Source organism: Bipolaris zeicola (assembly GCF_000523435.1).
Source record: "Bipolaris zeicola 26-R-13 unplaced genomic scaffold scaffold_201, whole genome shotgun sequence".
NCBI lineage: Eukaryota > Fungi > Ascomycota > Dothideomycetes > Pleosporales > Pleosporaceae > Bipolaris > Bipolaris zeicola.
Window position 1 is genome coordinate 33,207 of NW_006912250.1, and position 12,812 is coordinate 46,018.

The 12,812-nt window shown below is 50.4% G+C and overlaps 4 protein-coding genes across 4 annotated transcripts; all 4 read left to right on the top strand.

Annotated features, from left to right (window-relative positions):
• Positions 1–229: 229 nt before the first annotated feature.
• COCCADRAFT_8201 (uncharacterized protein) lies at positions 230–1,552 on the top strand (the record flags this gene model as incomplete). The annotated part of the gene is made up of 2 exons (XM_007717897.1): positions 230–814; positions 866–1,552. The coding sequence occupies 2 exons, from the start codon at positions 230–232 to the stop codon at positions 1,550–1,552; spliced, it is 1,272 nt and encodes a 423-aa protein (XP_007716087.1).
• A 2,018-nt stretch (positions 1,553–3,570) lies between these two features.
• Positions 3,571–5,398, top strand: COCCADRAFT_29339 (uncharacterized protein; the record flags this gene model as incomplete). Its single annotated transcript, XM_007717898.1, has 3 exons — positions 3,571–3,696; positions 3,823–5,009; positions 5,062–5,398. 3 exons carry the CDS (start codon positions 3,571–3,573, stop codon positions 5,396–5,398), a joined length of 1,650 nt encoding a protein of 549 aa, XP_007716088.1.
• A 666-nt stretch (positions 5,399–6,064) lies between these two features.
• On the top strand, positions 6,065–6,957 carry COCCADRAFT_106065 (uncharacterized protein; the record flags this gene model as incomplete). The annotated part of the gene is made up of 2 exons (XM_007717899.1): positions 6,065–6,088; positions 6,142–6,957. The coding sequence occupies 2 exons, from the start codon at positions 6,065–6,067 to the stop codon at positions 6,955–6,957; spliced, it is 840 nt and encodes a 279-aa protein (XP_007716089.1).
• Positions 6,958–7,625: 668 nt separating this feature from the next.
• On the top strand, positions 7,626–11,095 carry COCCADRAFT_106081 (uncharacterized protein; the record flags this gene model as incomplete). The annotated part of the gene is made up of 5 exons (XM_007717900.1): positions 7,626–7,662; positions 7,743–7,817; positions 7,893–8,108; positions 8,159–10,906; positions 10,989–11,095. The coding sequence occupies 5 exons, from the start codon at positions 7,626–7,628 to the stop codon at positions 11,093–11,095; spliced, it is 3,183 nt and encodes a 1,060-aa protein (XP_007716090.1).
• Positions 11,096–12,812: the final 1,717 nt, after the last annotated feature.

Below are 12,812 nucleotides of genomic sequence, written 5' to 3' on the forward strand. Positions count from 1 at the left end.
ATCGATTGACCTATCTGGCCAGCCAATCACGAGGGGGCAGGACACCGCGTGGTCGTGCTTGTTCAAGCTGCGACACAAAAGAGCCCACGCGACACCCCCCGACTGTGATAATGCGCGCCGTACGTTGTTTTTATCGCCTTGTCCCCCCTCACAGCCACTCTCCGAGCTTCCTATTCCCCTCGATGCATCCTGGACACGTCCCGTGAGCGAGCCTCTCTCCACTCCAATCATGCCTCGCCCAAACCTTCCGCCTACTCCACAGCCGTCGACCGACATTACAGGCAAAAATGCCGCCAACGCCCCTCAATTGGAGAGCAGCTTCGACTTACCGCCTGCGGCCCTGGCTGGTAGAGGCAGTGTAGCTAGCTCCTCGGGTCCCTCCGAAAATGCCTCAGACTCCTCATACAGGCCGCCGTCGCCATCGTCCCCGGTAGCGACGTCCAAGTCGAGCCATTCGCGCAAGCGTTCCAGCAACGCAGCCCAGCACAGCGTTGTCACCAAGGACGACTATTCTCTTCCTCCTCCGCCTACTCGGTCGCGGAAGATCATCCAGATGAAGCCCAAGGATACTCAAGAGTCACCCAAGGGTTCAGTGCAATCGCAGAATGTAAAGGCGACAAGCGCAACTGCCAATGGCGGCAAGAAGAAGCAGGCGAGCAACACCACTGCCGCTGGGCGTAAAATTGCACGAAAAACGGCACACAGCTTGATTGAGCGAAGGAGACGGTCCAAGATGAATGAAGAATTCGGCGTGTTGAAAGACATGATCCCGGCTTGTAGGGGCCAGGAAATGCACAAGCTTGCCATTCTGCAGGTGTGTATTTGTATTCCATAGTATGTGTCGACATGCGCTAACAGCTCCAAGGCATCGATTGAGTACATGCGCTATCTGGAGCAGTGTGTCTCGGATCTCAAGACTGCAAACTCACGGCGCGACTCTCCATCATCCACTACATCTTCACTGCCCCCGCCGCCTATTAGACGAATTCAAGACGAGGATGAAGACGACCGGGAGCAGGACGAAGAAATGGAAGACGCTGTATCGCCTACCTACGTGGAGCAGCCCTCTCAGTCCAGGTACTCTTTCGCAAATGCCTCGCCTGCAATCTGCCCATCAGATCGAAGCGTATATACCCACTCCACCACCACATCTCCGGCGATCATGCCCCACGATCACAACGGGCACTACTCGGCAAACCCCTCCCCCGCGTTGCGACCATCCGACCCACACCATTACTCGCTTGCCCCATCGTCCAGTCGCTCCACTGTAACTTCGCCAACTATTCACCCTTCGCCTGCGTTTAGTGCTCATACGCCAACTGCCACATACTTCAGCAATCCATTTCATACCGGCCCTCCCAGTACGGGGCCAGTCGCTGCTCCGGGCTCTTCACACGGATCGGCCCATTTCTCCCTCACATCACCAGCACTCAAGCCGCAAGCCGACCGGGAAGATCAAGAAGCTACCGAAGCCCTGATGATGCTAAACACGGATCGCCGAAGTTGGAGCGGCGCAAGGGGTATGAGTGTGAAAGACCTTCTTAGCGGATAGGACTCGCTTGCACAAGATATGCAAGGTTTACCTTGATCTCCTATGTACTGGGTTAATAAAAACGGGCGGCGCCAGAATGGTTTAGGGCGGATGACTGATTGCTTGTTTGGCGCTGTTGGCATACTGTGTTTTTTTCCAGCTCCTTGGAGCTTTTTTTATCCAAAGTATTGTATGTACGTTAGTGTCATGGATGTCGGATGAATATGGTCGAAGACAATGTCGGTGTGGATAGGCATGTTCCGAGCTGCACGTGGCAAAAAAGTTTAATCAACACATCTGCAACGTTTAAGGCTCCGTGAAGTGATGGGAATCGTCTGGGTCTGGGCAGATACCAAACGCTAACAGTATCGTTAGACGACTGTCATCCTAGGGTGTTGGCCTTCTAGAACCACAGAAGGTAAGCACTAAACAACTGCCAAGCAGTAGTTGCTGCAGGCAAAACAAGCGATTCGCGGAAAAGACTATCCTCTTTTCCCCATCCATGTGGAGATGCGGTTTCCTCATGTATCGGACATGCCACAGAGCCTCGATGTTGATACTTGACATGTGTGTGTTGCAAACCAGCCTTGAGACGTGTCACGAACAACCCTGAACAAAGGGGAGAAGAGCCTTCGACACTTGACGTGCACTTTAAGTTTTATTCGCCACCTGACATGAACAGCCGCAAAGCCTTCCAGACAACAAAAAATAAAAGGTCGAAGGGGATGTGAGAGGGGAGTCCGTGCATACTCGTTCACGCCAAGTTTGTACTAACGTTTCTTCCTTAGCTTCACCAGTATTTCCCCCCTTCCCTTGCTCTCTCGCGATCTTGGAGCCGCCACGCTAGAGAAAAAAAATCTACGAATCAGGAAGTTTTCAATAGTTCCATCGTAATAAATATAAAAAGAAAAGGAGAGTTTGTCGAATGCATGTTCGCAAAGAAAAGAGAGTTTGGATACAAGTCTCTACTCCTCCCTTTTCTCTTTGGCGTCTTTCTCTTAGGTTTACGATACGGCGAAATAGAGCAAAAGACAATGGGAATCGGAGAAGCAGAAAGGTCTGTGTGTGTTTGTGGCTTTGCGGGCCAGGGAATAAGAAGTGTGGCACGGACATGGGCAAAATAAACCCGTGTGTTTGGGTACATTGTACTAGACAAGGTCCCCTTAAACTTTGGCTCCGCCACATCCGGGACGGTGGCCCCGTAATCGCTGGCTATGTATGGGTGGAAAGCTGGGGGAGGTGCCACCGCACAACCAGTAAGCGGGCTATTTCTAGATCTGTTGACTATTGCATGGGTGGGGTTTTTTATCCGATGGGGAATATCGGGGTCTGGATCGTGGAGTGATGAATGGGGTTTTTTGTGAATCCTTGCTCGCCACTTGTAGCGGTTGTGTGTAGCATGTCACTTGCTGTTCTAGGCCCCAGGGAACCTGTCCTTTTTCATACTAGAGTACGTTTCGTGTGTGTGTGACTTGGTGAGACTAGATGGGTTGTTGCTCGTGCACGAGTGCCAGCGGATTACATGACCGTGTATCCTAGTGGTATCGTGAGCCTTTCGCCTCTCTCACTCACGGTCGGAGGTGAGACCCATTCGTTGTGAAAGTGTACGAGATCCTGGTCGTTCGTTTCTCTGCATGGATGAATATGTGGGTTGTGTCGAGATGTTGAACGTGCGTTCATGGGTTCGGTGCGTCCGTGATGATAGCTGGTTGATGCGAACGACCATGCTTCGGTGCGTCCGTGATACCGGCCTGGTTCTGGCAATACTTCCCATGTTCTCGGTACTTTCTGGGATGCTCTCTGTGAGATGGCATATTGTATACCGTGTCTTGATGCAGCAAGAAAGGCCACTGCTTGACGGGGGGGTTTGGTTACCATATAAAATGGTCTTGACACTGAGAATGCATTGCTTTTCTATTCTTCACTGCATCTTTCACTGCTTGTGACTGTTGTTTCAAAGCAATTGTGCCAAGAAGCTTGTTTCCAAAAGATTTGATACCCAAAATACCGTAGCGAGAGCTATAGTTGGGGCTGTCGAGATGGCTGCTTTACCAGAAGAGAATCGACCACACTCTAGCAGTGGCTCAGATACAGCGGTATCGTCGACATATAGTTCGGATACGTACATCTCGGACTCGGAGAGGGAAGCTGAAGTGACCGAAAAGGTATGCAGACCACCCAAGATCCATCAATTAGTACTTCAGTGCCAGCATGACGAAGATTGGATATCTCTATCCAAATTCGCTATCAGCCATCTCTCCAAAGCAAAATAGAGCTAATAAATACCCCAGGAAGTTCAGCAAGTCGAAAGCGATGCAAGCAAAGACATTGAAAAAGGGTCCTCACAAGAGGTGGACATTACGCAAAACGAAATCTTCATTGAAAAGTACCCTCTCTCAGACCTCGACAACAAACTCGTCGGCTGGGACTTCCAAGACGACCCTAAGAATCCCCGAAACTTCTCCACGGGAAAGAAGTGGCTGCTACTAATCCTAGTAACATGCTTAACAACCCTCAGCCCCATTTCCTCGTCTATCCTCGCACCTGCCACACCCTTCATCGACGCAGAATTCGGCAACACATCACAGATACTAGCCTCTCTGACCGTCAGTGTGTACGTTCTCGGATTCTCAGTCGGCGTCTTATCCCTCAGCCCGCTCTCCGAGCTCTACGGACGCTACTGGGTGCTCAACTGCTCGAGCGTCGCCTGGTGCGGCTTTACCTTGGGATGCGCACTCGCACCAAATCTCAGTAGTCTCATCGCCATGCGGTTTCTCGCCGGTGTAGGTGGGAGTCCGTGTCTCACCATTGGGACGGGTGTTATTGCGGATGTCTTTGTGACTGCGAAGCGCGGACTCGCGGTATCCATTTTATCCCTGGCTATCCTCTTTGGCCCGATTATCGGTCCCATCTGCGGAGGCTTCATTGCCCAGCGCATCGGGTGGCGCTGGAACATGTGGATTATTCTCATTGCGGGATGCGTCTTGACAGGCAGTCTCTTCGCTTTCAGCTCTGAGACGTACCACCCTGTTCTCCTGCAGCGCAAGACGCTGCGGCTCCGGAAAGAGCTGAATCGGCCTGAGCTCCAGAATATCATGATGTACAAGAAGGGTGTGGAAGTAATGAGTGTCAAGCGCAGTCTTTGCAACAGCGTCACCCGCACGGTGCAGATGCTTGTCAAGTCACCGATTGTGCTATTCTGCTCCCTCTACATATCTTTTGTATTCGGCCTCCTCATGATGCTCTTCACGAGTCTCACTCCCGTCTTCATCGATACATATGGCTGGTCTCCTGAAATGACGGGTCTCGCATACCTGGGCATCGGCGTCGGAAATTGCTTTGGTGTCGCATTCGTTGCTAGGACTAGCGACGCAACGATTATCCGGCTTACGAAGAAGAATAAGGGCGTTTACGAGCCGGAAATGCGGTTGCCGGCTGGTGTATTCTTTGGTCTTATGATCCCAATATCGTTCTTCTTGTATGATTCTCTTTGCTCACGTCTCGATCCGAATACTAACATACATACATAGGCATGGCTGGACGGCTCAATATCACGTCCACTGGATCGTTCCAATTGCATCACTCATCCCATTCGGTTTCGGTCTCATGGGTCTCTACGCTCCACTTCAAACCTACATGATTGACTGTTTTCCACAGTACGCTGCGTCGGCTGTGGCCGCTATGTCGTTTCTCCGCTGTCTCATGGGTGCTGTCCTGCCGCTCAGCGGGCCGCTAATGTACGAGAAGTTGGGTCTAGGATGGAGAAATAGCATATTGGGGTTTATTGCTGTAGCATTTATCCCCATCCCTGCGTTGCTATATCGATATGGCAAGGTGGTACGGGAGAGGTATCCTGTAAAGTTTTGATTTTAAGGAAAGTAATTGATGGCCAATGATAACAAAATAGACGTTTGGATAGAGGGGCGTATTAGACGTTTTTCTCCATTACTTCGTCGGTATGAGCTTTATAGATTGGAGGTAAAATGATGAACTGGAATGCATTTATTGGTATGACAACGGTATGGAGCGTGCTATGAATATTTGCTATACGTGTATACATCAACCTTGGAGTGCAAGTTGTGCTCGCTGGGCAATTGTTCCATGAGTGCATTGTGTCGTGTCAACACTAGTTTCGACAAGGTGCTCATTAAGGTGCTAGTTCTCTGCAATTGGTGCTGACTGAAAAGCTTACTCTTCCTGAAAGGCTGAACTTAAACCAGCACTTTGTGTGATACCTCCGCTGCTACATATCGATGCTGATTTCATGCCTGCCGTAATATTTGATTTACTGAATTCAAATTAGAAAAGCAGCCTCATTTTGATATTGAGCTAAAGTGACATTAAGCTCGTAAACAAGGATGATACAAGAGTCATCAGAGTATGCAATAAATAGATGTCACTCGGACATGGTGAAATGTCATCATGGACAGTGCGCCCCCCATGTTGCGGAGCGGACCACCGAGCCTGGTCCGTGCACCGAAACTCAAGCTCCGACGACTTCGTGATGTCGCAGTCTCCACTCGACACTTCATCATGGCCGAGTATTGGAAGTCAACAGTGAGCATAACAAAACCATCTTACTTGTATATCGGCGACTAACAATATTGTAGCCAAAATACTGGTGCAAGTTCTGTTCCACTTATGTAAAAGACACAAAGTTTGAACGCGCGCAGCACGAAGCGACCGGCCGCCACCAAGGCAACATCCAGCGCAGTCTCAAAGGACTACATCGCGAGCAGGAAAATGAGAAGCGCAACCAAGCGCGCGCGCAGGCTGAAGTCGCGCGGCTGAATGGTTTGGTATCTTCTTCATCGGGCCCCTCGGTCGCGACTGGCGTAGGCGGCAAGCCCACGTTCGAGAAGCGACCGGAGAAGAAGGCAACTTTGGAAGACAGAAAAAGACAATGGGAGGAACTGGCGGCTATGGGTGTTGCGATACCTACAGCCGCTCGTGGTGACCTAGCGATGGCGGGAGAGTGGAAGACAGTATCGGAGGAAGTGGTTGGAGAAGTGAATGAGGACGGTGAATTTAAGGCGACATCTCTAAACAAGGGTGTACGAAAGAGACAGCTCGATGAGGACGAAGAAGAGCAAAAGGCCGCTGGAGAGCTGATCACTAAGAAAAAAGGCTGGGGAAACACTTTCAAGCACTTTCCAGGCAGCAAGGGAGGCGATGACGATATTGAGAGTTTGTTTGGAAAGAGAGAGAAGTCAGGTGTGGAGGCACAGCCTGAGGTGAAGAAGGAGGAGCCAGATGATGGTGTGAAAGCAGAGGTGGAAGATGATGCTGACACGAAAACACTAAAGGACATACCTACCGCAGAAGAGGCCGAAGCCACAGCTGCTGAAGTGGTAGTCAAGAAGGAGGAGGGGGATGCGCCGGCAGCACCAGCCGTTGTCTTCAAGAAGAGGAAGAAGGCGAAATGAAGGCCTTGGCCATCAACCTGTAGTGCAGACTGATGGGTCAAAGTTGGGTCCCCTACTGTAGCTGGCATAAGCCCTGTACGTTGCGCGCTCAGTTTCTCTTATAGCGCCTAATGATCATGATACAAGGGGCGCGCGTTCCACAGGGATATGGACGGGAAGTACTGGCTTCTCATATGCTATGGGAAATGTGGGCGACGAAACCATAGATATGGTAAGATGATTGGGTTGGGCCGCGAGAGAAAGCGTCTGGGGGTGGTGTCGCTTGCTTGGCATCAAGACCAGAACGTACGATGGCCAATAAGACGATTGGAGAAGGAGAGCGTACATGTCGCGCTCAGCCGAGGAACGTGTACCTATAAGACCTTGAGATAGGCATGGTAGTCATGGTATTACATAGTTTGTACAATATCCAGCGCTAGTACAAATATGATGGTCTACTATTGCAACTTTCCCGCCGCTCGTTTAGTTTAACACCCGCTTTTCGATCGACGCATGCACCTAAACCTTAAACCCCTGCCCAAACGTCTGCCAAGTAGCGTCGACTGCGAGTTCGCGTCGCCAGCGCTAGACAACTGTCGCGGTCCACCACCACGCCCTCGCTGTCCGCATCCTATCTTTTCATGGTCGCGTAGGAGCATGCCCGAGCTGTCAGCAATCTTGACGCGACCATGCATCTCATCAAGCCACAGTGGTTGACACATCCCGGTGCGTCCATCTCTGCCCATGCTCCCTGTTGTGCACTTCGCATTCTGCTCTTATCTTGCTGACATTGGCTCTCATTCCAGGTGAACAGAAGGACTTTGAAGTATACAGCTGCCACGTCTCCCCCGATGGGTCGCGCCTGGCTACTGCTGCCGGAGGTTCGTTCATCCATCCCCCGGCCTAACCTACGCGATGCGCTGCTCCAACACACAGCTAACATACACATCACGTAGATGGATACGTACGCGTGTGGTCTACCGAAGCCATCCTCAAATCCAACGATCCCACATATACCAAGCCCAAGCAGCTCGCGGCCGTAAGCCATCATTCAGGCACCATCCATGCCGTTCGCTTCTCATCCAACGGCAAATACTTGGCATCCGGCGCAGATGACAAGATAGTATGTGTCTATGCGCTTGATAAGAATGCGCCCACACACGCGGCATTCGGTGGGTACACATGGCAGACAGGAGAGGAGCAATTGCTGATGGACTCGCAGGATCAAACGAACCCCCGCCCGTTGAGAACTGGCGCGTCATCCGCCGCCTCATAGGACACGATAACGACGTGCAGGATCTGGGCTGGTCATTCGATTCCTCGATATTAGTCTCCGTGGGGCTGGACTCCAAGGTGGTTGTCTGGTCAGGCCATTCGTTCGAGAAGCTCAAGACGCTATCCAACCATCAAAGTCACGTCAAGGGCATAACATTCGACCCGGCTAATAAGTACTTTGCGACTGCAAGCGACGACCGAACCATCAAAATCTACCGATTCAACTCCCCGCCGCCCAATGCATCTCAGCAGGACCAGGTCAACAACTTTGTCTTGGACCATACAATTACCGCACCCTTCCAAACCTCCCCTCTTACCACATATTTTCGCCGATGCTCGTGGTCGCCAGACGGTGCCCATATTGCCGCCGCGAACGCTACAAACGGACCGGTCAGCTCAGTCGCCATTCTTTCGCGTGGATCGTGGGATGGAGATATTAGTCTTGTTGGCCATGAAGGGCCTGTCGAGGTCACTTCGTTCTCCCCACGATTGTTCTACAGGGATCCGCCACGCCCAGAAAAAGATGGAACCATCACACAACCGACCGTGACCATTGTCGCATGCGCTGGGCAGGATAAATGCCTGAGTGTTTGGAATACGAGCTTTCCCAGGCCATTCATGATTTCGCAGGAGCTGGCAGGAAAGTCGATATCTGACTTGGCATGGTCACCCGACGGAGAGACACTGTACGCGACTAGCTTAGACGGCAGCATCATGACACTCGTATTTGAGACGGGCGAGCTTGGATATCCTGCCACGCTTGCAGAGAATGAGAAGACGCTTGCCAAGTTTGGTGCTGGTAGAAGAGTCGGTATCATTGAGGGTACAGATGCGCTACTCCTAGAAGAGAGCAGCAAGAGCGGGGAATTGAAAGGTGTTCAGGGCAGGATGGGTGCATTGATGGGTGATGGCGGTGCAGTCCAACCTCCTACAATCACAAACGGAACAAATGGCACTACCCCCTCGACGACGACAACGACAACCCAGACCAACGGATCCTCCGCCGCCGCCACTACCCCAGCGCAACCGCCAGCCCCCGTTGAGCCCCCTCCGGATCAGAGAGTAGAAAAGCTAAAGCAACGAGTGACAGTCACAAAAGATGGAAAGAAGCGAATAGCGCCAATGTTGATGTCATCTTCGTCAGGTGTGGGGGAGTCTTCCTTGCCAAAGACACAGCTCCTCTCCGCGACAACAACATCTGGTGGTAGGAGTGACAACCCACACAACATCCTCGATCTATCAAAACCGTACGATGGGTTCCCGAAAGGCGGCCTTGCCACTTTGCTTATTGGTAACAAGAGAAAGTTTGCTGAGATTGAAGGAGACGAAGATAAGCAGGTCGAACGGAGATTGGCTGCTTCTGTAAAACCTGGAGGTGCTGCGATAGTACTCAATAGCGAGAATGGCCTCATTCCACCTGCTGCTGCGCCGCCAAAGAACAACGAAGCGCATGATCCACCCAAAGTACTCAGGCCAGCTATTGTCAACCCATCGCTTAGTTTGGCCCAGGTGCGATTGGCGGTGCCGAAAGTCAGGAGTGTCATCGTGCGAACTATGGATGGCAGTGAGCCACCGCAGAGTGGTGTCGATGCCAACACGGGCAAAGCAGATATACCAGACACTGTCATACTGGAAGCACGCAACGCCAGCGGTCCATCGCGGACTGGACGACCGCAAGATCATGATCCAACAAGATTGACCTGTACTAGTAAAGGACAGTCACTATGGCAGGACTTTTTGCCAAAAGCTGTGTTGCTGGTAACTGGCAACACAAACTTTTTCGCTGCAGCATGCGAGGATGGTTCCGTGTACGCATGGACACCCGCAGGCCGGCGGACACTAAACGCCATGATTCTCGAGGCTCAACCTGTCATCATGGACTGTCGAGGCTGGTGGCTAATGTGTATAACGGCAGTTGGCATGTGCTACATCTGGAACCTGAAGAGCATGTCCTCGCCTCACCCACCTGTTTCACTGGCCCCTATCCTCGACATAGCAGCGTATGCCCAAGGACCGCACCTTACTCGATCACCCGGTATCGTGTTTGCACGCTTGAATTCAGCTGGTCGGATAACGGTGGCCATGTCTAACGGTGAAGGATACGCATATAATCCCGATATGTACATCTGGCAGCGCTTGTCGGAGCCATGGTGGGGCGTCACCAGTCAGTACTGGAATTCTACGGACTCTTCCGTTGGCAACATCCGCTCGTCGCAAGACAAGGCCATGGTAAAAGAAAAGGACGACCAGGTTTCTCCAGAAAATATTTCAGCAGGTATTATACCCGCTCTCGAGCGCAACACGACGAACCAATCCCTGCTACAAGGTCGCGCCTTCCACCTCCAGCGACTGATCAAGATACTGGTCTCCGCAGAAGGCTACGAGACGTTTGAGAGCAGTGCCAGTGTAGCACATCTTGAGAACCGTGTCGCTGCCGCCCGTACCTTGGGCGCAAAGGAAGAGTACAAGATCTACTTTACCATGTATGTCAAGCGACTTGGCGCCGAAGGCCTCAAGGGCAAGATCGAAGAGCTGCTGCGAGGTCTGATGGGCAATCTTATTACCGCTGGCGACGAGGATGGCGATGACAACAACGATGAAGAACAACAAGGCGCCAACGAAGCGATCAAGGAGCCCTCTGGAATTTGCGGCTGGAAGAAAGAGGACTTGTTGAAGGAAGCTGTTTTGATTCTTGGTAAGTTTTCTTCTTTGCGATTATGTTTCTGGATATACTCCAGATACAAAAATGCACCCACTTGCTAACACTCATGATCCAGGTAAACACCGCGATCTACAGCGCATTACCGTACCGTACGCGCGTCTCCTTGACATTGTAACCGAGGGTCAGCGCCAGGACGATCAAGCTATGATTACGGATATGTAGTATATACCCTCTCCCTATTGTTCCTTTTTGGGGTTGTTTCCAAACACTCTCTGTGTCTATCTCTCTCTTACCATCTAACTGTCCATCCTTTCACCATTTCCTTTTACCTTCTACTTTGTATTAGACACAGAAGCAGATCAAAAGCCGTAGCTTGGTAGCTGGCCTTGGACATTGTTTTTTAAGTCTTGGTCTCTAGAGCACATGCAGAGACAGGACACAGCAGGTCCTTGGTAATAGGAACATGGGCGGGGGCGTACTTTGGATTTGTTTGTGGGCTTGGGCGGCTTTTTTATGCGCAGTTACCTTTTTGCTCATAAGGCGATTTGCTTTTTTTCCTATTGTGCTAGATTTTTCGAGCCCAAAGTGTACGTGTGTAATTGTAAATTATCTTGCCCCCAACTGAATCAAGGTGGGGGAGATGAGCTCGGAGGTAGTTTTTGCTTTTTTGAGTAAAGAAAAAAGAAAGATGATTTGTAGTGTAGGCTGGGGATGGAGAGATCACACACAGATCTGAGATGTGGATAGCACTTTAGCTGAGTGAATACAGCAGTAGCATCTAAATCTTTTTCAACTGAAATTCACACGAAGTTTTGAATGGGAGATGTGAGTTAATACTGTTATCATCACGTGGACACTATCTTATAAAATCATAAAATAAAGCAGAGAGTTCATGATATTATTGTTCATCCTCTTATCAACTCCGATACAAATATAAACTAAAAAATGTTATTCTATAGAACGATTTTTCAGGGTTCGAGCAAAGGTGTCGCTGACACTCACCCGAACCCTTTGATTTTGACTGCAAAGTCGATTTTTTTAATACCTGATTGCGGCAGGTTGGAGTGTGGCCTGCCAATCTTTTCTGAGACAATTGATATGGTACGCTATATAGCCAACAGAGAAAAAGTTTTCAAGTCACAGAATTAGCTCTTGGGAGCTGATTTTCGAACTGAGTTAAAGGGTACTAACGTCTACAACATGTGTGACTGAAACACCAAGACGACCCCCGCTAAGCTTTATTAGTTCTAGAATTTGTCAAAGGTAATGCATCACAAGTGGGGGGAGGGGACCAGAGTCGTTTGTGAGTTAGCAGGATAATAGAAAGGAGATATGTTTATATACACTCTTTTTCTTAAGTGGTATGCAAAACATTATCATCTCCGTATGCTCTACAAATTCCAAACGCAATTCAATCCATTCTACCATCCTAACCAAAAATACCCGCCTTTTTTAACTATTCCACACGAATAACCATCTCTCCAAGATGCATCCTCAAACCTTTCTCGCATGTCTCCTCATCAGCTTCGCAACTGCCGCTCCTGCTCTCGATGCTCTTGAAGGCCAAGCAGCCGAGGCGCGCCAGAATACCATTACACCAACGGTATGCGGAACTTGCTGTACACCGGATGGTACCCGACGACAGAATACGTGCTGCACCAATGCCCCTGGCACGATTGTAAGCTGTATTCCTCAGTGCACTCCTGGTCAGGTAAGCTTTTTTTTTTGATTCATGTTGTTAAGAAAAGAAAAAGAAAGAATGAAGCTAATGTACGCGAAAAAAAATACAGAGACTCTGCTAAAGTGGTAAAACGAGCTGGGCATGAATCTCAACATGAATCCGGTGGTGTCTTTGTTAAGCACCCACCAGAAAGATATCATGTATAGGTCACGTGGGTTTACTTACGCAGGAAGATGGGGGACGGGGGACGGGCGGGGG